Source organism: Amblyomma maculatum, chromosome 1 (assembly GCF_055883805.1).
Source record: "Amblyomma maculatum isolate TAMU_Amacu chromosome 1, ASM5588380v1, whole genome shotgun sequence".
NCBI classification, from domain to species: Eukaryota; Metazoa; Arthropoda; class Arachnida; order Ixodida; family Ixodidae; genus Amblyomma; species Amblyomma maculatum.
This window is the reverse complement of record NC_139344.1, coordinates 254,872,689-254,899,066: the sequence shown is the minus strand read 5'-3', so window position 1 is coordinate 254,899,066 and position 26,378 is coordinate 254,872,689. Positions and strand designations below refer to the sequence as shown.

Sequence of the window (26,378 nt, the reverse complement as noted above, 5' to 3'; positions counted from 1 at the left end):
GACAAAAGTCTGTCAGGGGCTATACGGGACCGGATAACCTCCACATATGACCTAACACTAGATAATTCTAAAGCCACGCATTGATGCAATAAAACCATCTCTGTTGTCCCATCCTGAAAGGTATTGTGTAGACATGCTCACTTGGATGTTTTGGCTGCTGTGCTCAGATGAAACTTCTCCTGGGTTGACGCCATTTCCTCCTGCTGCCCAACCAGCATTGAAAATGTGTGTGACATCCAGCATATTGTCGCGGACACTTTGCCTGACTCTCCAGCACATAGCAGTGAGTGGACTTTGATGTATCATTGCGAGGTGTCTATATTCATGTTTCCATCCATGGAATGACTGCATAACTGAAGGGTCTGGTTAGGAAGAATTTCAAGAGGTTGTGCGTATTAAGCAGAGGCATTCTTCAATGATGAAATTAAAATGGGAATGCCCTGTTGTTGGATATTCGGGTGTGGAGCGGTTATTCCAATGTTTGGCAGCATGCACGGAAAGAGGCGTCCAGGTTGATGCAAATGCTTATGAAGACTACAAGCGCCTAGGCTTTAGCAGCTTTGTTCCCAGAACATGGTGGCACTTCGGCATCATTTCAAAAAGCACTTTCAACTGGCATTTGAGATGAAGCATGTAGTTAGTGAAACAGGATTCTTCCCACTGCAGAGATATTTGACAGCTTCCTAGAGGCTTGATGCCTCGCCCACCAAACTGTCCGGCTAAAGTGATGGCCGTGCAGCTGCGGCAGCTGCTTTTTCACCCTGGGCACAAGTAGCCGACCTGTGTGAGCTGTGGAAAACCCAGAAGACATTAAAAATGCTTTCAAAAGTAGAAAGTGATCACCACAGCTCTGTTATGAGAGATGCACTGACATCTGCTTGCTTGCGGGACCAGGACAACTCGAACCATCCAATGGGGATTCCAGTGGCGGACTAGAACCATGCCACATGATTAGACAGCACAAGCCGTTGTTTATGACACTCGGCACAAAAGACTGAAATTCATTTCGTGTTGCACCGTTCTTTCCTGCTCACTGCTCTTTTTTGTTGCGCCAACGAAGGAAAGCTGTAAAGCAACGCTCTTGGTCCTGTACAGCCATGGAAAGACTGATGTCGCATGTGTGCGCTTTCTATGTACCTGTGGTTGCAGATGACTCGTCGAAACCGCAGGGGTGGAGTCCAGCCGATTTTCAGCTGCTGGCCACGATGACCAGAAAAGGGATGGCTGGTCATCTGATGGCTGGTTGGCGCCAGTCATCAGACACCCTACCAAAGACATCCCCTGAAGTTCACACGGGGTATATTTGCCACATTTGTTATGTACATCTCGGGTAAAAACAATAATTCTTTGCTATTTTATGCGGGCGGAAGCCTGTCACGACGCAATGGTGTTTGCTTGTGACGCAAGAAACTATGAGTACTTATCCAGCTTTCAGCTGTGTTACTTCTCAAATAATGTTTTACCCTCATTTGAGTTGTCGGCAAACATTGATACGAAGAGTTGAAGAGTTTCAGTTGATGTAAAAGAAGGAATGTTGAAATATAAAAGGACTGCGATATTTAGGAATACGACCCAGACACGAATATTAAAAAAATCTTTTCAAATATCAAATATCTCCTCTGTTAGAAAAGTAAAAAGATGAAAAAAGCTTGTTTATCTCGTTGATTTCAAAATTTATATGGTATTGGCAATCAAAGTAAACAAGAAATGCAAAGAAATGTTCAGCCTACCAATGAAAATGTATATATTCTGTAGAGGATTTCATATACCAGTTTTCTGTAGACGATGCAGCTGCATGAAAGCAGGTGGGTCCGCTGTGGTGTTGCTGCATACAGTAAACTCTCCGATATTCGGACTTCAAGGGACTAAAAAACTGTCTGAATACATTTGCTCAAGTTATTGAATGGGCTGAAAAAACCTGCAGAAAACCGTTTGAATCACAATAATTTTAACTGAAGAGCAGTCCACGATGCTTCTCTACATTGTAATGAAACCCGCGAGGATAACGTTTTTCTTTTTTTTATTCGATCAAGTGCTTTGCAAAGAAAATTGGGAAAAAAACTTTTTAAAAATTTCCCGAGTAAAAGCCGCACCATAAGTTTCAGGAAGTTGGGCAGTGCCGTCTACTGTGCGGTGCAAGAAATATGGAACGTATTGGGGTTACTGCTGCCAGGTGGGGCCCAAAAATCAAGTGAAAGCCAAATGATGGTTGGTTGGTTTGTGGGGTTTAACGTCCCAAAGCGACTCAGGCTATGAGAGACGCCGTAGTGGAGGACTCCGGAAATTTCGACCACCTGGGGTTCTTTAACGTGCACTGACATCGCACAGCACACGGGCGCCTTGCTTTTCGCCTCCATCGAAAAACGGCCGCCGAGGCCGGGATTCGATCCCGCGTCCTTGGGAACAGTAGTCGAGCGCCGTAACCACTGCGCCACCCCGGCGGGATTGAAAGCCAAATGAAGCGTAAGGTTAGAAGTAGTATTGCCAATAAGAATTAAGCCAAATGAAGCGTAAGGTTAGAAGTAGTATTGCCAATAAGAATTAAGAACAAAATATTTGAGGAAAAAAAAAGTCTAGCATGGGGGCAGCGGCCATCACCTCCATTACAAAGGGGGCGCTCCTAGCCGCAGCAATGCCCGCCCGTTACAAAGGGTGAGGCCAGCAAATCCAATCCAATCCAATCCAAGTATGTTCGCTCCTCCGTTTTACAGCCATTTCCTCGATCGCCCGAAGCATATCACATGCGTTCTCGCAATTAGAACGCATCGCTGCCCTGATTTGTTCTGCGCTCGTGAGCTGAAGATTTTCTTTTTCCTGGATGGGAAAATATGTTAGTTATACTGCTTACTTTAAGCTGAAAGTGATTCACTACGCGAAAGAAGAAGGAAAAAGAGCGGCTGGACGAAAGTTCGGCGTTGACGAAAAATGTGTACGGCGATGGTGCTCCCAAGAAGATGCCCTCAGGAAAACATATGTTCAGAGGCGCGCTTTCCGAGGGAAGCAGAGAATGTTTCCGGAAGTTGAAGACTCACTTCTCGAGTACGTGACGGAGACGCAGGCGCAACGGCTTTGCTGTTCCGACTGAGATGTTGCGCATGAAAGCGCTAGACATTGCACGTAGCAAGGGTATTGCGGCTACCTTGGTACCATACGTAGATACCACCGCAAATAATTTTTTTCGCTGTCTTTTTTTCTCATGTAATCGCCGCACCCCCTGATTTTCACCCCAATCTCTGAAAAAAAGTGCGGCCATTACACGTGTGTATACGGTATATGTTTGATCTAACTTCTACACTCCCAGCATTTATCTTAATAACTGGTCAAGAGTTGACTGTGGCACCTCTAGTGGCCACATACCAGACATTTTGGTGTTATTGGCCGCTTAAGTCCTAATTCTTCATGGTTGAAGTAATTTGTTACTGTAACAATTTTTACTTTACACTCTACTCTCGAATCAGTAATTCACAATGATGAACAACCAAAATCAAAAGGCGTATGCTCGGCGTTTGAGCATTGCCATAAGAACTCGGAGTTCTTGGTGTGCAGTTCACAAGGAAATGCTACATCAGTTGGGTGGAATGCTCGTTGTTCCCGGGATAACAGGCACAAAAAACTGCATAACCGAAGTTCCTGCACAATCAGTACCCAAACACTGGCATGTTTAAACGTTCATCGCAGCTACTCTTAAGCACAAATTGTAAGAGAGAAATGCGAGTATGAGGCTGAACATTTCTATTTGCTTTCTAAATTGGGCAACTGAAGAGCTTTTTTTGGGTTTCTACGGAATTACTAAATACAACTGAAATAGTTGCCAAAGGACTGCAGAACCATTTCTCATTTGGGCTTCTCTTGCGCTGAGTATCTGTATTGCCAATGGGTTCAGTTATATATGACCCCCAGATTACCCTTTATTCGATTTATTTTACAGTGATGCGATTAGCAGCTGCTGCTCCTCGCCTCAATAGGGTAACTTAGAAGATAATAAAGATCCACTTCGAAGACTCTCCTTACTCTTTATTGGAACTAGCAGATTAATCCCTCAAATATGCTTGAATACCTTCATAGTGGAAATTTCTAAAAGTTATCCTTCGAAGACTCTCCTTACTCTTTATTGGAACTAGCAGATTAATCCCTCAAATATGCTTGAATACCTTCATAGTGGAAATTTCTAAAAGTTATCCTTTACCATAAACAATGGCTCTGCACACTTTATGAATAGTAATAAACCTATTTGATTAACGTGAAGCACTAAAGTAATTGAAAGAGCGGCGCTTATATTTCGAACCTTGCGAACAAAGAAAATGTCCTCGGTCGATGTAAAATTAGTTTCGGTCCAAAGTGTTCCTTTGGGATTGTGTATGCCGACCTGAAGAGTATTTCTTTTTACAGGGCCAAAAACGCATGCTGCTTTTATAAAATTATATAAAGCCAAAGCTTACGATAGTATTGTACAACTTAAGTTTTCAAAAATTACATATTCTTCTATTTCGACAATATTAATTGCATAGGCATCTGCATTCCTCGGCGTGAATGGAAAGGCGTCGCGCTCATCGCGCGAGCCTCCGGTTGTCGCGCTTGTTGCCACTGTATGATAGCGCTCAGCTGTAAAACCTTTTTTTTTCGTTTCCCTGGATAATATGAAGCTATTCGTGGGGAGAAGGTCATCACGATTATTTAAAAAAAAAGTTTTCTTATTAGATTTGCCTTGTGCGCGATAGTGCGTTTAAATTACCAGCGCATTTCACAGAACTAGTAAAACAATTCTTTCATGATTGATGGTCCCGCTTGCATTGCTCGGTGTCAATATCGGTACGCAGATGTCTTTCGTTTACATGTTATGTCGCTACGCCGACGGTCTGTGTCGTGAAAGTATGCATTTGCTTTCCTCGAGGGTGTGAGCGTAATTAGTGATGCCTTCGAAAAGCCCTCACTCTGCGTCGCCTCTTTCGCGTGTGTATCTGTCTACGCTATCGGATACCATAAACTCTTTCTCTAGCGAGGTCCTTGGGAATTTTCGCTCATGCAGGCTGTCTGTGACCGAGAAGCTTTGTTAGTATAAATATCGTATTGTATCGTATCCACACGCTGCTCGCCCGTCTGCAGTGTTGCCAAATGTCGGTGAGCAAAAGTAGCTAGATGGCAACGTGAAAGTAGCTAAAAGTAGCTAAAAAATCTAGCAAGGAGCTAAAAGTAGCTAGATTTTTTCCCAGGAATTTTTATTTTATATTTTGGATATATAACACATTTATTGTTAGCCCTATTATTGTAAAAATTAAACACAGCTTTCAAGACATGGTTTCCTGCAGGCGGCTACGCATGACAAGTGCTAACTAATGAATAACGAATGATAAATGTGCCCAGGTTTCGATTCTGATAATTTAGGCAGACCTAGTTTTCACAAAGCGTTAAGGCTTGCGCGCTAAGAAAAGACGAGCTGTGAATGCATCACTCCTCTGTAAACACGCAATGACTGGACTTTTATCTACTTTTTGCGCGTACACAGAGACCTATGAACGGAGAGTTATGAAAGGTTTAATGACTGTCCAGGCGATATCTTCAGTCCGCGACTCGGCGTAACTCGGACCGGTGGGCCTCATGGTCTCTTTCATCCGCTCGGCGCCGACCGCGCATGATCCGCAAAGAGAGTCAAATCAGACAGTCGATTCCAGGCGCCGTATGTTCGCCGCGCAGGGAACGTTAAGAGTTTAATAGGAATGTGTACACACATGCGACTTCGATGCTCATCGGAGCGCTGCGCGATAGGCGACACCAGTCAGAAGCTGCGCCGGCGCATCAGCCGCATCGCCTCGCCTCCTTACTTTTGAGCATTTTTTTCTTTTTCCCGCTGAGCCAGACATGGAGGAAGCTCCATGGCAGCACTGTGCTTCATGGAGGCAGAGGCGGCGAGTCTCAACAGTCAACACCCTCTAAGTGGCGCCTTGTATTGCATCCTCCTCTCTCTTTTCAGGTGTTTCCTTCTTTCTCTCAAGATATCTTTGTCTGGTCTGCGTCTTTTTTAAAAACTACCAGATGGCGCTGTGTGCCTGACGTCAGTTTCATCATGTCTAGCGTCTATGAGAAGAGTTTTCACGTCAGAATAGTAATTTTCTGAAATTTAGCCAAATTTAAGCCAGATTTCACCAAAATAGCTAGATTTGTAGCTAGATTTGAAGCAAGGAGCTAAAACAGCTACTCGTAGCTAAACTAAGCTTCTTGGTAGCTAGTTGAGTCCAAAAGTAGCTAAATCTAGCTACTTTGTAGCTAGATTTTTGTGTTGGCCGCAGTGGTTGGCCGCAGCTAAATTGGCCGCAGTGTTGCCAATTTAGCTACTTTGTAGCTAAATTGGCAACACTGCGGCCTCACCGCCACCTGTTCTCGCGCCCCCTACAATTCCGCTGCCACGACACACAGCAAATATTTGGTGCCCGCTGGCGCACGCCTGACCACCGTCCGCTCTGCTTCTACTGCGGATAACAGACATCCTTCGTATCTCGAGTCACCGTGTACGTAAAAATCATCGGTTTGATAAAGCATCAACCTTTCTAAAGTGATACTGCAAAAGAAACGTTTTTGTAGCATGAAGCTACGCTGATTTTGTTTCAACAGCAGTATTGTGCCGTTTTATGTTTACAGGGAATCCGCCAATGATAGATCGAGAAATGGCAACATCCGCGGTCCCGGATCATTAGCATCCGGATTTGGGACGCCATACGTGGAGAGATTTTGCCGTTTCGTCAGAGCAGGTACGTCTAGAGTGTACTACACGTCTCCAAACAAATCGCCAGAGAGGTCCGTTGACAGTATTGAGACGGTGAGGGTCCAGAAACAGAGTTCGTCGTAACCGGAGTATTTCAACTCTACTGGTAAGTGCAAGCAACAGTCGCGGCTAGTTGTGGTTTTAGTGAGTATTTAGTGATTCCTGTTTCATCCGAGGTAGCATACATTGGGCAATGAAATTGGTCCTGGTGTGTCAGATGTGGGTATTGCACGCCATCCCCGGTGGGCTCAGTGCTGGTAAAGCAACGGGGCCGATGTAGACCTGAAGTGGGATCCCGACAAACGCTCCGTTGGGCCCCTCTTGGGACCAATGCAGGCAATCCTTATGGGGATGCCCACGTTCCTTTCACATTGCCAAATGGCCCCGCCAACTTCCTTCAATGGCTCTGCTTCGAATACATTTTTGCTATTGGTTTGGATGAAGGTTTACTTTGAACTTTGGTCGGCCCGTCTCATTATGACATGTGACCGATGCTGATTTTAAAGGGGCAAGCCTAATTTGGGGTTTCCAACAATGTAGCATTAGTGGTCTGAGACAGATACTGACAGAGAGCCCTAATGCATGTTATCATGTTTACGGCCATAATTATGCTCTTATTTTTATGGATATCTGCTCTTTCTAAGCAGCTAGCACATAAAATTTCATGAAATGTTCGTTGACAAATTTAGCCTAAATGACTTCATGTCCCACTTTCTTCAGGTTATAAAGTTCATTGTTCTGAGCAGTAGTATGTAAGGAGAGTTGCAGGCTGTCCAAGACAGGCACCTAATGAGCAGCAGTTAAAGGGGTCGTGAAACGAAAATGTAGCTGCCCAGTTGTAATTTTCCTTGCTTCAGTAAACATTAGGCACGCTGATTCTAAAATATCTCGCCGAAATATTGCTTCTGGATTTAATAATACCGTTCTGAAATCACAGCTTTTTTGCGTTCCTGAAGCGACCATGCGACCCTGTAGGCCGGAATCAGAAGTACTCGCCTACGTCATCGTTAGCCGTTTGGAAACGCAGATATTAATCGTTGTTGTCCTAAAATAATAGGCTCCTGTTAAAGTTAAAAAATAAGAAAATAGTATATCAACTATTCGCTCACGCAAACGCATTTCTTCAACAATCTGCCCAGGTTACTGTCACGTGACGTGTGGTTGGCGGCGGCGGCGGAGGACGGGTGTCGTCTGCTTCTCGCTGCGCGCTGGAGCAGAGCGAGAGACGACGCTCAAGTTCAGATTTTCTCCGCCGGGTGCTCCAAATGACAATGGTTCTAATCTCATTTGTCGTTATTTTTTTTGTGAACATTCCTGATGGAGCACAACAACGTCTTGAGCAGTTTCATACCACCGGTACAACTTACCAGGTCAAAGCATCGCTGCATACACCTTACGGGTGCTGGTTGTGCGGCCGCTGCTGTAACTTTTATTTTGTTCATTCTTGGCTTCATTAAAGATACGATGTAAATACAGTTTCAGGTCGAAGAAATCGACAAGTGTGTTCAGTTCGTGTAGTGGCTGGAGTGTTTCAGGAGCGGGCGCCGCGGCACGTACTCGTATATTGCTCGCCTCCGCGCTGCATCGTTGAGAATAGCGTGTCGAGCTTCGCTTTCTTTATTTTGGCTCGATGACCTGAACTATGGCACTGCACGGAAAGCCGGAAACAGAAAGAAAAAAAGAAAAGGTAGGTACAATGTACTTGGGTGGCCCTTTCACCCAACGCGTTGTCGCGTGCACATGTGCTTCTTCGAGGCGCCGGGACGGGAAGCGATCGCGCATGCTACACACATGTTCGCAATTCTCTAAAAGCGTTTACCGGGTCCGCAAGCTGCACCGTGCCATTTCAAAAAAGAGCGGAGACCCCGTTCACCGGCACTCAAACATTGTAGTGCGGAAGAAAGCTAATGAGTTTTGCTCCCCCATCTTCCCGACGCCTCTTTCGTTATCTTTCTCACAAAAAAAAAAAAAAAAAAGAGTTGAAGGACCACCCTGCTTCCAACACCCTCGGGCTGGTAGCCGGCGCCCGTGCTCTATGCTCTCTGAAAGCGTGTTTTTCCGGGCAATATTCAAGCGTTGAAGCAGACGAGACTCGTACTCCGTGCTGGTCTCGCGCTCGGCTCTTTCCGTGTGCCCGGAATCCACGCTCTTCCATGCAAATCTGTTCCTTCCGTCACTCGCTGCCTCTTCCATCGTGTTTGCTATTCGCTCCTCTACGTTGTGGCCCCGTTAGCTTTTGTCGTTCTCGGCGCGTTGCGCGCGTGTGAGGAGTGGTCGCTATGCCATCCGTGTGTATTGTGAGACATTGCAGCACGAAGTACCGGAGTGGAAGTAACGTTCGGTTCCACAAGTTGCCCAGTGATCCCCAGCGAAAAGCCGCCTGGCTTCGAGCCATTAACCGCGATGGTCCCAGCGGTATGGGCACACTGACGGGGTTCGTGTGTACAGATCATTTTTTACCAGAAGATTATGAAATGAACCTCGATGTCGCTCGAAGCCTCGGCATGGAAGTGAAGTACGCTCGCCTCAAGCCAGACGTTGTACCGACGCAAAACCTTTGGCTTGGTACACCACCAAAAAAGCGGAGGAGGTCTGAGGTAAGTTCACATGATAGATGTCAACTTTGTTGCAATTTATACATATCTTGCGGTTGCTAATAACTTTTCCTTTTCTTAGGAACTACTCGACTCGCAGTATGAAGTCTTGACCGCTGAGGAAGTGCAAACTTCGCCTCGAATGGTGGACAATTCAACGCAAACCACCAGAAGTGTCTCGAGTGCTTGCTGCCAAACTGTCGGCAGGGATGTACAAACGCGACGTAAGGTTTTCCTCTTAACAGTAGCGTGCTCATTTTATTTCCATTTTTAACAAGCAGAAGTCGTGTCACAATAATTAGGCCATAGTTTAACCACGGCCTAACCTAGGGTGTTTCCAATCTTCAATATGGGAAAAGCAAGCAGACATTTGTTTTCCATATTGTCTAGTGGTATCAATGAATGCTAAAAAAAATTCTGGGAGCGGCAGTCAGGTGGTGTCGGTTACAACCTGTATAATGTTGTGGCGGAATGTTAGAACAGTTTTAAAGCCAGCGAAGAAAGCAATCATTCATTTCACATGCAGGGTGTGACAGACGATATCAAGCTTGACAGTAATGTACCCTTTACAAGCTGATAATGAGGCATTAATCTATGATATTTAGAGAAAATTTATCTAAAATATATTGTGCAACTAGATCAATGATGTTGCATTTGCATAAACAAATAGCACTTCACAGTGCATGTATTTTATTATTTTTTCATCAACTTACAGATACGCAGGTGAACTTCTATGTTTATTCAAGAAGAGATATGCAGGTGCAGACAGATCTCAGGCAATCCACTGAAACATACCATGAGGCCAGCAACACTGCAAGTGCACCTACCCTTGCACCATGTCTTTCTCTTCCTTTACCACCTTCCTCCAGAACAGGATCCTCAATTCCACTTGATCGAGCACTCTCTCCGATCACATTCATTCCAAGGCAAGCCTCTAGTCCTGTACAATCGGAAGCCTCAGACTTTGAAGAGAAGGATAACATGGAGCACTCAGAAGAGGATAACATGGAGCACTCGGAATTCTTCCCATCATTTAACGAGAGCTTCCTAGGGTAAAAATTGACTTTATGTGTGCCGCATGTTATTCCATTATGATCGTATGATTATCAGATCAATGACTTAGGAAAAACAATGGCACATAAGGGTGTGCATCTCTTTCATGAGCAGGGGGATCAGAGGCATCAGTGGGTTAGCATACCCAGCCCAAAGCACACGTAGCAAAAGTTTCCACTGCTAAACATAGAAGTCTTTAGTTCCATTCCTTCCGCTACGTTTTTCTATTTGTATGAGTACCATTTGTCTGTGCTTGTGTGACTGAACTGTGAATGTGTACATAGTATTTGTGCTCCTCATAAACCTCACTATGCATAAATATTCACCAAGCAGGTCTTGATCCATCAAACGCTTTCACAATATTCAGTGGCACAAGCAGCTGCTCAGACAGCATCAGTGTAACATAATTCTTGAAGCTCTGTAAACCTGTGTTTACACTATTTAAAAGCAGAGTGCATGGTATGCAAAAATGTGCACTAAAACACCTTAGATGCAGTGCTGATTTGGGCAGCCCTTATATTTACTGCTGCTTTTAATCCTGTTAAATTCTAGCCTCCAATCAGCTCTGCAGAAAAATACTTCACAATTTCACGACCCGAACTTTGTATTTTTTCAGACTTGACTCCAGCACTGAGGAGGCCCTTCCTCAGGATGAGAGGAAGTTCATCGTGTTTGAAAGCTGCCTCAAGGAGCTCTTCACAGTATGTCGTGAATGCTATTCCTGTTGCAAAAGCGTAAGTTGTGTGACTGGGACTTTGCTGCAAGTACAGACAATGTGCGTGAACCACCACTGCCTTACATGGAAGAGCCAGCCAATGATGAATGGCAAGCCAGCAGGCAACGTGCTACTGTCAGCAGCCATGCTGTTTGCCGGCACCAGCCCCACCTCAGTGCTCCGAATGTTTGAGCACGTGAATGTGCAGGTGTTCACGCCACGAACATTTTTCAACTACCAGCGAGGCTACCTGCTTCCTGCGATTGACAAGGTAGGACAAAGGTTGTGTGCTGCCAAATGAATTACTGAACCAATGCTTTACGATTAGAGTTATTCCAGCTTATGCAGTAAAGCCATCACCAAGAGCAAAAGAATTTAGCAACTGGATCATATGCCTATACAAGAAATGATTCAGAAGGTGGTTGGATACACTGAACTCCCATTAAATTTCAGGATGTGCAGCCAATTATTCGTTTTTTTTTTTTTTTTTTCAATGTTATTGAACAACATATAATAGCCTAATCCCCATTGGGTGGAAAACCTGCATCTGCTCATGTGCCTGTAAATATGAGAATGCTTCTTAAAAGACACCAATTTGTTCATATATGTGTTCATGTAATATCTGGTCAGTGAAAAAACCCTTTTCTCACACCAGATCTGGCAACAGCAGCAGCAGGAGTTGTTTCGCCAGTTGCAAGGCTGCAATGTTGACCTGGCTGGTGATGGACGCTGCGATTCCCCAGGGTTTTCGGCAAAATTTATGACATACTCACTGCACGTCGCCCAACTGAACAAAATTCTCCATTTCGAGCAAGTGCAAGTTGGGGAGGTAGGTCAGAGCAATTGTAACAAAGTGGCTTTATGTGACTGTGCATTTTTTTCCCACAAAAGTGTGCAGATGTCAAGTCAAGCACCTTGATGGAAAAACATGCCTTTGTGAAGAGCTTGACTATGGTAAAGGAACAGGGGCTTAATGTGAAATCCATAACAACAGACCGGCACGTCCAAGTCACAAAGCACATGCAGACCAAGGAGCCCACCATCAAGCACTACTTTGATGCTTGGCACATCTCAAAAGGTAAAACTGAGTATAAAAAGACTTCCCCCATGATGTATTGCAAAATGCGGCTACATGCCTATATTAAATTTTGTTGGATTCCGTGGTGGTATTTAACCATGAGGAGACCAATATCGTAGGGAAGTATAGTAGCAAAGGGAGGGTCAGAAGTTGAAAGCACGAGGAGAAGCAAAGGCAGTGTTTGTTTTTTTTGGTTGTCTGACATTAATGATGATGAGGGATATGGATACACAGAATTAGGTGTTTCTATCCAACTAATTGCATGTCAAAAATAATTTGTAATTTTTATCACCTACCCAGAGATCCTCCCTAAGCATTACCTACAGCAATTAACATATGTATAACTGATTAATATCCATTTATTACAATTTGGTTCTAGGCATAAAAAAAAAGCTGGCTGCCCATGCAAAACGAGCTGCATGCAGCATACTGGAGCTTTGGATTCAGCCAGCCAGCAATCACCTTCACTGGTGTGCTGCCATGAGCGATGGCAACATCGATTTGCTGCGAGACATGTGGCAAAGCATGGAACGGCATGTCACAGATGTGCACTCAGACCACCCAGGGCTCTACACACATTGTGCCCATGATGATCTTGGAGATAGGCAATGGCTTGTTCCAGGTCAGTATGCCGCTATTCGAAATCAAAATAAGTTTTTGCAGACCCCTCAATGTGCCTTTTATGTTGAATGTATGTTCTTGTAATCAAGCATGACTTGCAAAACGTTTAAAGTTTTGCCAAACAGTTGAGGTGCCCGATTTGAACTAGTGGTCAACCTTTCCAAAGCTACTATTTGTTACCTCAATGCATATACAACTATATTAATAATTATGAGAATTATGTGAACCTAAAAATATGCAATTGTACTTCATTGTGGTGCCATTTGAAGAAGACTTATCCAGAATTTTTTTTTAATATAGGGACACCTGCACACAACAGGTTTGTCGAGGTCGTCATGGCACCCCGTCTCGTTAAAGACATTGGAAAACTGGCACCCAGCACACATACTTTCAGCTTGGAGGCCTTCCACAGTGTGCTTATAGGCTTTGCACCAAAGTCCATATGTTTCTCATCTGAGGGCATGCGTGCAAGGTAGGTGGTGAAAGAGACCTGTCGAAAATTAACATTTGAAGAACTGTCGGATCGTCTGTTTTCAGAACACAGCTGGCAATACTCCATTTTAATGAGAATGCCAGCAAAGGACAAGCCACCACAGCTGAAGGCCTGTCTAAATGGAAAATAAAGAACCCAAAAGCAAGGAAGGGCACAGCCGTTGCCTGTCCTGTGAAAGCTGAGCCTACATATGGTAGGTAGTATGCTTAGCACTAGGAAAAAGAAAAGTACAATTTTAATGTTCGAGATCTCAGATATGTAATGGCCAAATTTGTTACATCTTTTATATGGTATGTTCAATCAACCGTTTATTTTTCAGTCTGTACACTCCAGTTTAAAGGTGCAATGTGGCCGAGGATGTCCATATCTGTGACATGAAAATTCTCAGCCACCTAGTGGCGTGAATACAAATAAAATTTATAAATTGGTGGCGCCTAGGACTATGGAACACTGACAGCAAGCCCTGATATGAAAATGATCTTTGGCCACATTGCTTCATATGGTACATTACAGGCCTTGCTTTATATACCTGCATTACAATGTTAACTCTAATCTTTCATCTAACTCCCAATACTGGCTTTAGAATGAGGCGTCACCAGTGTTTTTGTGCCATATTCAACCAGAAATCAGAAATAACTCCATGTCATCTGAGAGTTCTAGTACAGGAGTTTTCATGCTAAGTACAGCGGCATGCAATCACCAATAAGAGGGCTTTGCTATGCATGCGTTTGCAGCATACTGTTGTAAGACTGATTAATGTGTGGTATATTTCAAAGGATAATGCTGACCCTTCATCACTTTTCGTTCTCTGCGATTGTCCTGTTTGTTTTTTTTGCACCTTTAAATATTCAGAAAGGATAACACTCGTATATGCACTCCTGATTTGCAGACTATGTTGGCCTCCTTCTGGATGAGACGGCACGCTGCTGCGAACAGTGGCCATCTTTTAAGGCTGCTTTTGCAGCAAACCCTTCGACTGCACCACCCCCCATGAGTCACTCTTTCCCGAGACCTTCCAAAGGTGAACTCGTGGCAGCTAGAAGGTCTAGGTTTGCCAGTGCCACGGGGAGCACCACCCTGTAATACAGGTGGGCATTCCCTAATACTACCAAGTCAGAAGTGTTGAAAGAAAGACGTTTTAGTTTCAGAATAATTTATTGGCTGGCCACAAGTTCATTGTCTACAATGAAGCATGCCAGAAGTTCAAAATTTTCAGGTTGTAAGGCAGTTCACTTGGAGCAGAACATCTTTATTCATGCTTCTTTGGTGCCTTACACCTAAATATGCAAACAAGTATATACAGCTGCACAATTATCATGATGTATTTCAGGCCATTACTCACCCATAAAACATTCCATCTTGAAAACTGCAGGTGGAGTAGAGTACACAAAATATATTCTAAGTGAGCCTCCTTTCCCTCATATGCAATATCAGCACATTGAAAGCAAAACTATAACGTTAACAAGGTGGATGCAAATGCAATTTTATATAATTATCTACCAGAAATGGATAGGCTGAAATCTGGCATGTTTAAAAACAACACTTCTGAAAAAAAAAAAAAAGGAAGAAGGGCTCCCATGTGTTACTTCTTTGAAATGCCTTGGCACACTTTGCAGTCACTTGTCCTATTTGTGCATTGACCCTCTTGTGCACTCCTCGATCTGCGTAATATCTGGCTAATATGGACAGTTATATCCAGAAAAATTGTAATGTGACTGGTATACAAATAACAAGTAACACATTATAGCCAGTGAGCATGATTTTTACTGCAACAAAACAAGCAATTTATGTGAGAATGGATACTTCAAACCCCGTTTTTTGGTCCAGTGACTGGAATACATTTAGGTTTCATGAAGCTTTGACCCTCCAAAATTAATGAGGCACTCTTTGCTTTCACTTGATTATGTAGCAAACAATATGAATAATCACTGACTGTGCTCTATTATATTTTTGAACCTTTCTTTACTTCAGCTGAAACTGAACTTGACTTTTACAGCTCTCACCACCTTAGTTCAATTCTACTTTGTGGTTTACTGCCTCCTATTACCTATGAAGCATATTGCCTTGCCACATGCACAAAAGGCACACATGACCAGTGTATCCATTACTTATTTGTCATCAACCACCTGCCTACCCACCACGCCAATGTTCGTTTAGTTGTGTGCCCCTCAGGAAAGGAAGTAATCAAAAAGGGTGCAGCCGATTTCATGCTGCTATTGCCTTACTTTCTTTTTCTGCCTTTGTCAGCCTTGTTTACTAAATCTGTGTACACAATGGACCTTCTTCATAAATGTTAAGTCAGCTTCGCCTCAATGCTGCATGACCCACTACTGATGGAACAGCAATTTTTGGAAGCTATACTATAGCCACACTTCATGTGATCTACGCAGCAGAAAAAGTTAACATAGTTTCCAAAGCAGCACTATCTGCAGAGCAGCAATAAGCAATTTTAGCAGTTTAGCTTTGTTTAGAAAAGTGAAATTACAGAATGAGAAAAGGAATTTAAATTCAGTCAAATTGCATGTCTTGTTTTTAGCACACAAATAAATAATTAATATCTAGGCAATAATTAGTGCAGCAGAATGAATGGACAAAGATCAGTCCCACAAAGTTTTATCATATTAGCAAGACATGACTGTAAACAAATTAGCCCAGAAGTTCTGATGAAGTATACCATATACAAAGTAACCAGGACAATAATGAGAATGGCAGTAGTGCAGGGCAATCAGATGTTCAGCTAGTAACGAAGAACAAAGTAAAGAAAGCTTTAGAACCTATGAAAAGGGGGAAACCAGCTACAAAAGATCAGGAAACTATACATTTATCGAAGGATGGTGGGGATTTCATGCTAGAAAAACTAGCCACCCTGCGCAATGCCTCAGGACCTCGATTGTAACAAAATCTTGGAAAAATGCTAATATTTTTGTCCATAAAAAAAGGGGCGTCAAGGACTTGAAAAATTACAGACCAACCAGCCTACTATCCATTACGCACAAAGTATTTACTATAGTTATTGCTAATAGAATCAAGGCATTAGACTTCTATCAACCAAACGATCAGGCCTGCTTTAGTAAAGGCTACTCTGCTATAGATCATAGCCATAACTATCAACCAGGGGACAGAAAAACGCTCAAATATAACCAAAACTTATACATAGCTCATAGATTATGATAAAGCTTTTGATTCAATTGAGACTGCAGCAGTAGACAAGCCATATGTGGAAGTACTGAAAGGTATCTATAGTGGCTGCACAGCAACCATAGATCTCCATAAAGAAAGTAATAAAATTCTCATAAAGCAAGGTGTTAGACAAAGAGACACAATCTCCCCAGTGCTACTCATTGCTTGCTTAGATGGAGTATTCAGAGGGCTGGATTGGGAACAACAGTTAGGGATAAGGGTTAATGGAGGCTCTTTCAGTAAGCTGAGTTTGTTGATGACATTGCCTTGCCGAGTAGCTTAGGTGAAGAATTACAAAGAACGATTAATGACATAGGCAAAATAAATCAGTAGGGCTAAAATTAATATTCAGGAGACTAAAGTAATGTACAGTCGACGTCACCCTTGTGTAGAGCGCTCGGGAGACACACGTCCCTGTAAATAAGGCCAGATATCGGCCGCAGCTGGTAGGTTCTTGCGGCAACACTCGAGTGAAAGTGGTGCCACAGATAGCCGCAACCAAGGCAGACACTAGCACCTAGCCCAGAAGTCTGGAGTTGGAGTCTATTTTCAGCTTTTGTAGCCCGATATGCCTTGCTCGAGCGCTCTACACAAGGGTGACGTTGGCTGTACAACAACCTCGGAAAGGAAGTTTTTTGCGACAGGTAGCAAGACACTGGAAGTGGTAAGGGAATATGTCTGCTTAGGATAAGTAATATCAGCAGATCTGGATCATGAAAGGGAAATAAGAAAGTATCAGACTGGGCTAGAGTGCATTCAGCAGCAACTATCAAATCATGAATGGCAGGTTACCTATGTCCCTCAAGAAGAAGTTATACAGCACCTGCTATCTTACCAGTACTTGCCTATGGGGCAGAAATGTGGAGGTTAACGAAAAGTTTAAATTAAATTGAGGACCACACAGAAATCTATGGAACAAAAAATGGTAGGTTTAACAGGAAGCGTGCCGAATGGGCGAGGGAATAGTCACTGGCTTGTGTCTGACAATGGCAGATCCTGTAATGCAAAGGCATGATAACCAGTGTGTCACCCATATGGGTGACACACTGTATTCCAAGGGAAGGCAAGCATAGTAAAGGGCAGCAGAAATGTGGGCAGATGAGAACGGAAAGTTTGTGGGGTAAAATGGATACCGGTGGGACAGGAATGGGCAACTTGGAGGCATATAGGTGAGGCCTTCTTTACCCTGCAGTGGGTGTAGTGAGGCTGGTGGTGGTGATGACTTCACAAACTTTGTGCATACTGGAAACCAGTGTAACCTTCGGACGGAAATCTCTCCCTTATTTGGTTTACAGCACAGGCAGGGAGGACCTTCCGGTGATTTCTGCCCAGGCGTCCCCAAAGCCAGTGTGCAAGCTGGCTGTAGCTGACGTAGCGGTACCTCCTGTTGACAAGAGAAGGAGCAATATTTTTTTTTTCACCATAGCAAAACAAAAGTCTGGTTTGGGGCTTTTACCATTGAGTTACTCAAGTTTCTGGCATCTGTACAATTAATTATAATCTTGCAGGTTGTATGCTGTAAAATGCCATTCTGTGGCTTGGCTTTGTTTGTAGGGTTTAACATCTGGAAGAGACTCAGGCTAAGGGAGATGCTGCAGTGAAGGGCCCTGGGAATTTTGACCACCTGGGGTTCAACGTGCACTGACATCGCACAGCACACGGGCCCCTTGCTTTTCACCTCCATCAAAAAAGCGACCACCGCCGCCGGGATTCGATCCCATATCCCTGGGCTCGGCAGTTGAGCCCCCTAACCATTCAGCCACGGCGGCAGGGCCAGTGCAATTCTCACTGTGGATTTATTCTTCCTGGCAGGATGGTGAACTCTGAATTTCGCTGCAGGTAACTGAGAGAAAATGTGAGGTAAGAAAAGTAATGCCTCAAGGCAATGCAGTTTTTGTCAGACAGAACATGGCAGTCATCTTGCACTTTGTATTGTGTCTGAGATAAATGTGGATGCCGCCATCATAAGCATAGAAAGAAGTTTAGGGTGTGCAGATGAAGTCATTCTGTTTAAAGGAGCAAAGAACACCTGGTCTGTTCCTGTCAATTCAGATGTTTCCCCACAATATTCCACACTGACAACAATTTGGTGCTGAGGAAGGCTACAGTCTGTAAGCACACTCAGTAGCAGCGCAACAAACGCGAGCATAGCAACCTGACTAAGCGACTTCTCAAGGCAGATGAAGGAGTTCAAAAGTTTGTCTGGTGCATCTTAGACGACATGGTATTGCTGACTCAAGTTTTTTTCAAGTGCAATGGTGCAATGGCATGACTGACCCAGTCAAGCAACATGTATACCTTCTTACGTTATGTGGAGCTGAGATTTAAATTTCACTTGTGCACCTCTGCAGCCAAAAATGCCAGACCAAGTAAACCGTGTCAATATCACACAGGCACTGAAGATGCACTTTGACCTCCACTTATACAACATTTAGTCATGCTATGTTTCAATGTCGACACCAATTGCCTAGTGAATATATTACACAACTGCACTACGCAATTTAGCTTCGAGTTGTAACTTCGGGATTTTGTCAACAGCAACGGCAGTAATCACGCAAGGTGCTACGTCTACAACTACTACTGCTACAACTACTGTAATGAACGCTACATCGTTGCAGACAGATGTAATGCTGTGTGACAGGTTTGTTTCTGGCCTAGGTGACGAAAGCCTCCAGGATTAGCTCTTTGCACAGTATGACCTGACATACTTCAAGGCTCTCAACTTTGCCATTCATATAAAAACTGTTAATCATGCGTTTAAACTAAACAAAGCAGTAAGCAACACAGGCATCAGAAGTAATGGCAAGATTAGCAAGAAGCAAGCACAACGCTGTTCGCACTGTGGCCACAGTACAAAATCATGCAGGTTCGAGAAAGCAACATGCCATTATTGCTAAAATTCCAAGTCACACTGAGAAAGCCGGCATTTCGATGCAGAAAAGTCTACCAGCAAAGCAACTACTTGGGGAAGTCAAGGACCTCACAGCCAGCAAAGAATGTCAAGTACAAAGCTTCGCACTCTGTTGGATCTGCACGTTGCAAAAAAACTGTGGTTCTCAATTTTCATGGCAAGCATGTGACTTCTGAAGTGTCTTCTTGCATAATGATCAATAGTGCCACGCTTCGATCCATTTGGACTGGAGACCAACCCCGCAAACGATGACGTACACTTGCACACCTGGTTTGGACAGGCACTGCAAGTAGTGGGAACAGCAACAGTTCCTGTCTGCTAAAGAAATGGAACATTCAAGCTTCCGCTGTTAGTGGTTAACTACTTCTTCATGATGACTGGCATTCGATACATAACCTCACATCCATACCAACCCCGTTACCAATGGACAAACTGAATGGTGTGTGTGGAAGTGAAGAAACCTATGATATGAGATTCACAAGAACCAATAAACCTTGTAGTGGCAGCACTGCACAGTTCATTAAACAACAGGCATCAGTCCTGCAAATGTTTAGCTGTGAAATGCCGACACAATTGGACCACATAGTACCCACACCGGAGTAGCCTGGCATTGAAGAGAATTTGCACAAGAATTGCCAAATGGGTGCAGGAGGAAAGTAATGTCTGATAATTCCTTCCAGGAGTGAAATGGATGTCTAGAAATATAGTGAAGCTGGTGGGCCGACATTCTTAGCTGGTTCAGTGCTCTGAAAAGATGGTGCAGCATCATCTGGGCCAGATAAGGAAGTGCGGCCACAGTCAAGGTGAAAGATGAGGAGCAACAGCAACCCTTGCATGAGGAGTTAAGCACAGTGAACAGTCTGTTGCTGCCAACACAGCAGGGGAACAAGTACCACGCAGATTGCAGCATACAAGGTGACCATCACAGCAATATAGAGCTGCTATCTTAGAGGGGAGGGGTATTGTGCCTGAGATGTATCTTAGAGGGGAGGGGTATTGTGCCTGAGATCAAGGTAGGCGATGCAATCATCAGTACAGCACAAAGATGTTTAGCGTGTAACCTATGTGTGAAGCAGGAATGTGCATACAGTTGTCCTGCTTGAAAGAGTAATAAATGTTAGGTCCATTCCTGTCAATGGCTGTCAAATGTTTCCTGATAACATGCCACACTGACAGAACGCATAACCAACACGTAAGGAGGTAGAAGTGAAATTGTTTGTTTTCAGTGCCAAATTTTTGCACGTGCCAGCAATAGCAAGCGTTGCAAGACTACTATATGATGTAGTCTTTTTGTCAACTTCATTTGTTAACTTTAAAATGCCCATTGCTTACTCCCGCTGCGGAAGTTTCGTTGGGTTGTTACACTCGGAGGAATAATTTTTTTTTTTTCAGAGAATCTTTTTTTAGTGCGCTTCAGCACATGTTAGATGCCGGAATCAAACCATTTGAGAGAGTTTACTTTGCATCTACTCAGATGCAAATTGTATGTACCATGCTCTGCTCTGAGCATCTACAGATCAGTGGAAGTGGTGATAAAGGTTGCAATGAATTCAAATTATGTCTCGTACACTCTACCACATTGTCACCTAATGCAAGTTGGCAAAAAAAGTTAAAACTTTAGCAAATAAACCGCGCTTAGATGGTGACCGTAGGGGGGGGGGGCAGGTTACCTTGCCATGTGAATTTCACTCCAAACAGTATCCTTTGAAATAAAATATTATATGTACCTATTTTATTGTCTTATGACCATTCTTATGTAATCGTTTGTTCAAGTTCTGCAACTTTTGAATATGCCTCCCCAACTAATAAAACAAGCTTGTGTGTGTGGACAGCAACTTTTTTTTTTCTTGCGATTACCTCGCAACTGTGTGCATGCTCTTCAACACATGATCGCAAGTTCAAATGATACATGTTACATTTCCTTGTTTACTGGTGCATGAAATAAAGCAAACCAGTAACCTGCATGGTAATACGTCGCGCTGATGCACACCTCCTACGGAGAAAAGGATAAAACTAACGATGCTGTGTTCGCGCTAACGTGCCGCGATGTCGACACTCACTGACACACGGCGCAAACACAACACAGACGCTTTCTTTTTCTTTTTTTTTTTTTGTGCATTTTCGTAAGGGACACTGCCAATGATCGAGAGAACGTAACGCCAGAGTTCCAGATTTGTTTATATATATATCATTTTTTTTTTTCGTACAGCGTTTCCCGCGTGAGAAAACGAAAAACGGGCAGTCGCTTTTTTACGCTGTCGCCCTTTGAGCACGGTTATTACCTTGTGGCCTCGACGCGCAGCCCATGGTCAATAAGCGTTTCAAGGGCCACGGTCAGTACCACTTCATCGAGGCACAGCGTAAAAAAATGGGGGTGCTCCGTAATGCAGCCAGACGGCTGCTTCCTAGTCGCCGCCGGGATCTCGCGGCAACAGATGCTTTCGAGGGCAGACGGCATCGGCACGCACCGCCCGCAGCTGCACCTGTTCGAATATATCGGTTAGCGATTGATCTTTTCTTCAACGCCTGAAAGTAGGCTAGGTTACATGGCTCGAGCATCACATACCAATGCGTACTCCCGAGACGGTCGGGTTCGGGAGGCTGACGATCGGGACTTCTGCAAGGCGAAATGTTGCCGCGGCCTCTCGGCACGACTGCTGCTGGCCCGACGCAGGCTCCGTCTTCGCCTTCGCCTTCGCGGTTGTCGTCGTCGCTGTCGTCTGAACCTTCCCGATCTCGCACTCGTAAAGGTGCATCGGCATAAGGCTCAAAACCCAAGCACCGACTCCTTTCTAAAAGGCGACGCTGAAACTCAGGGAGGTCGGCCATTTTTTATAAAACAGTATATTGCAGCAGAGTACGATTAGAACCCCTAGAATTGCGCCGAGCTCGGTCAACTTCGGCTCAGCAGGCTCCGACAACAGGAGCTTCTCATTGGCTTAGCACTATGACGTATCTGTTTGAGTTGAGGAGGAATCGCGCTAGGAAACCGAAATTGTGTTTTTGTCGCTCTTAAATCAACGCGGGTGATGAAACGAATCGAGGTATATTATATAATGAAGGATACGGATTCCATTTACACAAGCTGTGCAAAATTTCCGGAAAACGTTTCACGACCCCTTTAAGCTTGTGTAAGGTCCAGTCTTTTTAGCCCAATTTACATGAGCGCAGAAACCTCACTTATGAAGTTTTTCGAACCGATTGATGATGCTTACAGTGGTTATAAAAATTATATGTAATGTTAATCCAGGGAACCATATACTAAAATCAAGGATAGATGAATGTGTCCAGAGCAGTATGAAAGATACCTTGGTGGGTTCAGCACCATTTCGGCAATGTATAGGCACCATAGCGGCATCGTTTCGGCAGCCCTATTTGGCTAGCGCTATTTTTCTTGAAAAGAGCCCGCATTCAGGTCCCATCAGTTTTCATCAGTAACAAATCTGACCAACATGCGGACGCACGAGTTGCTATCGCACCAAGGCCCATGTGGGACCTAGCTTTTGTGGCAGCCATAAATTAGTCTGGCTAGAATTTGCACCTAGAGCTCACTTATTGCATGTGCCTTCAAAATACCTACATGGAACCTATTTCGGTAGCATATGGGCCCGCCCACCTTCAAGTCCCATTATGGCCTGTGTGGTATCTAATCCGGTTTAGCTAGGAAGACCTCATTTCGGCTTCACGAAGGCTTGCCCAAATGTAGCTCGCATGCGTATTCTACCTGCGCTAAAGTAATCTACAAGGGATCCATTAGGGCAGCATGCACATGCAGCTTTTTGCCTCATTATGACCGTTGCTGGTATCGCAGATGCAATCCCGAATGGGGCTTGGCCACTTTTGTCTATTGGGGTGCTGATGTAGCTGTTGTCATCGTTGCCCCATACCTACTCTCTATTACGACGCATTGGGCCCCACATTCCGCGCTACCTTGGAGTGTTTTGTGGCCTGTAGTATAGAATTGTGAATGACGGCAATGTGTTGCTTGGTTTTACAAAGCAAATGAACGACACATGTGAAGAAGGACACGAGATAATCCTTTTTTTTTGCATTGTATTCATGACCCAGTTGTTAAGACAGCTGGCTGCTGATCGCAAGGGCGTATGCTCGACCTTGGCCACAATGATCACTTTTCAATGGAGGGAAAGAGCAACAGAGAGATGCATAAAATGTGGAATATGAGTACAAGTTAAATGACTTCAGATGGTCGACACTTCTGCAGCATTGAACCCTATAAACTAAACCATCTGTATTTGGTGTACCATAGCCTCCTTTATACTCTCCGTGCCTGTCAACCGCCGCGCGAGCAATAGAGCGGCGCCGTCTGGTAAAGTTGCACGGCGCTGCCGCTCCCTTCGCTGAGGGCGCCACTGACGTAGGGGTCGTGGCGCCAACGTGGGAGTTGACAGCCGTGTGGTGCGGACGCGTGTTCCATCGCTCCTCCGATTGCACGTGGCTACCGGAAACGGATGGACTGGCGACAGCGGGAGCTTCCGAAACGTCAAATAGATGAGTTCTTTCTTTTATTAACTTTATTTCGTTTTCAGCTAGTTAGGTTAGGTGCAGCCTAAAGAATAGATTTTAGCTTTTTGTCCTAGCGGCCTGGTTTTTCGTGCCGGCGGCTAGGTTTTCTTGGCGTTCATTCTTTAACTATTTTGTTTAGATAATTACTTTTTTTTCTAGGCCATTGGCATTCACAGAATTGGTTTTTAACGCGTATTTGCTAGTCGTTTCTTGTCTTCTTTTGGCAATTTGTATATTCTGAGAATTCGTAATAGATATAGTTCAGTCGATGAGCGCTTAAGATGTGCAATCAAAAGAAGGTAAAGTGCACTAAGTGTGAGGCGCAGGTTAATCTCAAAGAAACGCGTTTTGAATCTGTAGGTGAAGCGGAAGGCAACGACTTTTTGTGTCGGTGTTGCATACTGAGTGCGCTTCTAGATAGATTTGATCAAGGGGCAGTTTAGTGTCTCGTGTGGATGATTTGGAAAATGAAGTACGTTTGCTAAGGGCGGAAAATCAGAAACTGCTTGGACAGCTTCCTGAAAAAAAAGGGGGCCGACTTTATCCTTGGAACCAACGAGGACGAACATTCCAATGCAGGCCACGTTGCTGGGGCCAGCACTGGCATGGAAGGCATAAGCAAAGTAGGTCAGGCGGATCCGAACCCTCAGAGTTATTTAGAAGCAGCTAAGAAGCCGGAAAAAAAGGAAGAAGTAAGGAAGAATGAAAATCCCAGAGATAAGGACACAGATAACCGAAAGCAGGAGCCAACAGTTGGAAGAGGGAGAGAGAAGGCCCAGGTGCTTATCGCCGGAGATTCTAACATGAAAGGAGCCTTCCCAGGGAGAACAATGAGGGCAGTACTGAAAGAGAGTAAAAATAGGCTGTTGAATTCCGCAGAGCGCAGTATGGTAATAGTAGCCGCGGGGCTAAACGATGTCCTAAATGGTGACGCTGCAGGAGTGGTGGAAAGTTTAGCTAAGGGAGTTGACGAGATCAGGGAGATAGCACAGCAAACGCAGATAGTTGTATGCACAGTACCAGAGGTGCTAGGATTGAACGGTAAGCTGGAAAAGGACGTGATGACAGTTAATCAGGACATAAGAAAGTTAAGCCTGGAGAAGCGTTTCGAAGTGGTTGAGGTAAACGGGGAGGTACATAAAGCAGGTTTTGGTAGGGCTTTTCAGCGAGATGGCATTCATTTTAACAGAAGGGTGGGAGCAGAGATCGGCTGGCGCCTGGCAGGCAGGGCTGTAGCTTTTTTAGGGGGTCCGCGAGGACTCCGTGCACAGAGGTAGTTAGAAGTGAAGCAGAATAAAGTGTAATAATGGAGGCTGAGCCCCCCAAAATGGCAAAGAGTAGGTCGAGAAAGAAAAGTACAAAAAAGAAATTTAGCACTAGGATCAGCTACATAAACATGCAAGGAGGTAGAAAAAGAGCGAAATGGCTAGAGATGAACAGCAGTTGAAGGATGACATAATAGGTGTGTACGCTCTCTGCGAGACTCATCTCAGGGATCTACAAGATCCGCCGTTTATAGAAGGCTACGTCTGGGAAGGGTGCAACAGAACGAGAACGAAAAAAAAAGGGTGGAGGGGCAGGTATGTTGATACACCAGGGAACAAATTGGCAAAGAATTAAATCATCTTGTAAAGAACATATCTGGGTTTCAGGAACAATTGCCGGCATAAGGACATGGCTAGGGGGAGTTTTTTTAGGAACAGGACATCAATGCAGGCAAGAAAACAAGGATCTTGTTGAATGTCTCAGTAACGATATAAGCCAGTTTGGAAACGGGGCCAATATTATTCTACTGGGGGACATGAACGGCCACATCGACGATCTGGATGGATACACGGATTGTAATGGGAAGCTAATGCTAGATTTCTGTGAGCGACACGATCTGGTTATAGTAAATAGAGAAACAAAATGTGAAGGCCGAATCACGTGGGAATTCCGCAACAGGCAGACGACCATTGACTATTGTCTAATGTCGCAGGAAATTTATAGCAAGGTCACAAAAATGGAAATAGACGAAGAAGGGGAGTGTAGTTTGGGAAGTGATCATAAACGTATTAGTCTGCAGATGGGGCCCTTGATGAAAAGAGAAATAAAACTTAGACAAAACGTAAACGCAAAATTAAACGATGATCAAATAGCGCAGATAGCAGCAGACATAGAGGAAGCAATAGAGAAAAGCCCCATGGAAGACTGGGATTATGAACAGGTAGAACAACTCATAAGGAGGAAAATTCAGGAGGTTAAAGTAGAAAACCGCTGGAATGGAAAAAGGAAGCCACGGAGCTGGTGGAATAAGGAAATCAGGGAAGCTATTGAACAACGACGGCTGCTTCATGGAAACACCGAATGGCAAAGAAAGCACAGGTATCTCAGGAGGAAATCGACCAAAAATGGGAATCATATCGACAAAAGAAACTTCAGGTGCAGGCCCTCGTCCAAAGTAAAATAAGGC

The 26,378-nt window shown here is 44.3% G+C and overlaps 4 protein-coding genes across 7 annotated transcripts in view; 3 read left to right on the top strand and 1 right to left on the bottom strand.

Moving 5' to 3' along the window:
• LOC146206269 (uncharacterized) overlaps positions 1–8,302 on the top strand; it is a 40,845-nt gene extending 32,543 nt beyond the window's left edge. For 3 of the 4 annotated variants that reach the window (XM_084590888.1, XM_084590887.1, XM_084590889.1), the window contains exons 3-6: positions 168–283; positions 1,150–1,297; positions 6,634–6,743; positions 7,897–8,302. In XM_084590888.1, coding sequence (XP_084447014.1) covers positions 1,206–1,297; positions 6,634–6,743; positions 7,897–8,075 — 381 coding nt within the window. In that variant the 5' untranslated portion in view covers positions 168–283; positions 1,150–1,205 and the 3' untranslated portion in view covers positions 8,076–8,302. Of the gene's footprint in view, positions 1–167; positions 284–1,149; positions 1,298–6,633; positions 6,864–7,896 lie in introns of all 4 variants that reach the window. The other variant, XM_084590890.1, reaches the window with a different exon arrangement.
• Positions 8,303–8,356: 54 nt separating this feature from the next.
• On the top strand, positions 8,357–12,038 carry LOC146206268 (uncharacterized). Its single transcript, XM_084608678.1, has 5 exons — positions 8,357–9,575; positions 10,067–10,403; positions 11,021–11,390; positions 11,775–11,948; positions 12,018–12,038. The coding sequence occupies exons 1-5, from the start codon at positions 9,494–9,496 to the stop codon at positions 12,036–12,038; spliced, it is 984 nt and encodes a 327-aa protein (XP_084464804.1). The 5' UTR covers positions 8,357–9,493.
• On the top strand, positions 11,690–17,998 carry LOC146206267 (uncharacterized). Its single transcript, XM_084590885.1, has 6 exons — positions 11,690–12,197; positions 12,577–12,819; positions 13,119–13,290; positions 13,356–13,504; positions 14,201–14,399; positions 17,787–17,998. The coding sequence occupies exons 1-5, from the start codon at positions 12,038–12,040 to the stop codon at positions 14,392–14,394; spliced, it is 918 nt and encodes a 305-aa protein (XP_084447011.1). The 5' UTR covers positions 11,690–12,037; the 3' UTR covers positions 14,395–14,399; positions 17,787–17,998.
• LOC146206266 (P2X purinoceptor 7-like) lies at positions 17,455–22,231 on the bottom strand. The gene is made up of 3 exons (XM_084590886.1): positions 21,969–22,231; positions 21,685–21,885; positions 17,455–17,875 (listed from the first exon to the last, which is right to left on the bottom strand). Exons 1-3 carry the CDS (start codon positions 22,229–22,231, stop codon positions 17,716–17,718), a joined length of 624 nt encoding a protein of 207 aa, XP_084447012.1. The 3' UTR covers positions 17,455–17,715.
• Between the last annotated feature and the right edge of the window lie 4,147 nt (positions 22,232–26,378).

Bases quoted from the DNA above. Each gene is read 5' to 3' on its own strand.
- LOC146206268 (XM_084608678.1), top strand. From the start codon at position 9,494: ATGGTGGACAATTCAACGCAAACCACCAGAAGTGTCTCGAGTGCTTGC. The intron at 9,576-10,066 runs GTAAGGTTTTCC...ATCAACTTACAG, and splicing joins CAGGGATGTACAAACGCGAC to ATACGCAGGTGAACTTCTAT. The intron at 11,949-12,017 runs GTAGGTCAGAGC...AAAAGTGTGCAG, and splicing joins AGCAAGTGCAAGTTGGGGAG to ATGTCAAGTCAAGCACCTTG.
- LOC146206267 (XM_084590885.1), top strand. From the start codon at position 12,038: ATGGAAAAACATGCCTTTGTGAAGAGCTTGACTATGGTAAAGGAACAG. The intron at 12,820-13,118 runs GTCAGTATGCCG...TTTTTAATATAG, and splicing joins TAGGCAATGGCTTGTTCCAG to GGACACCTGCACACAACAGG. The intron at 13,505-14,200 runs GTAGGTAGTATG...CCTGATTTGCAG, and splicing joins GAAAGCTGAGCCTACATATG to ACTATGTTGGCCTCCTTCTG.
- LOC146206266 (XM_084590886.1), bottom strand. From the start codon at position 22,231: ATGGCCGACCTCCCTGAGTTTCAGCGTCGCCTTTTAGAAAGGAGTCGG. The intron at 21,886-21,968 runs GTATGTGATGCT...ATATTCGAACAG, and splicing joins CGTCTCGGGAGTACGCATTG to GTGCAGCTGCGGGCGGTGCG. The intron at 17,876-21,684 runs GTAATAACCGTG...TCTTGTCAACAG, and splicing joins CTGCGCGTCGAGGCCACAAG to GAGGTACCGCTACGTCAGCT.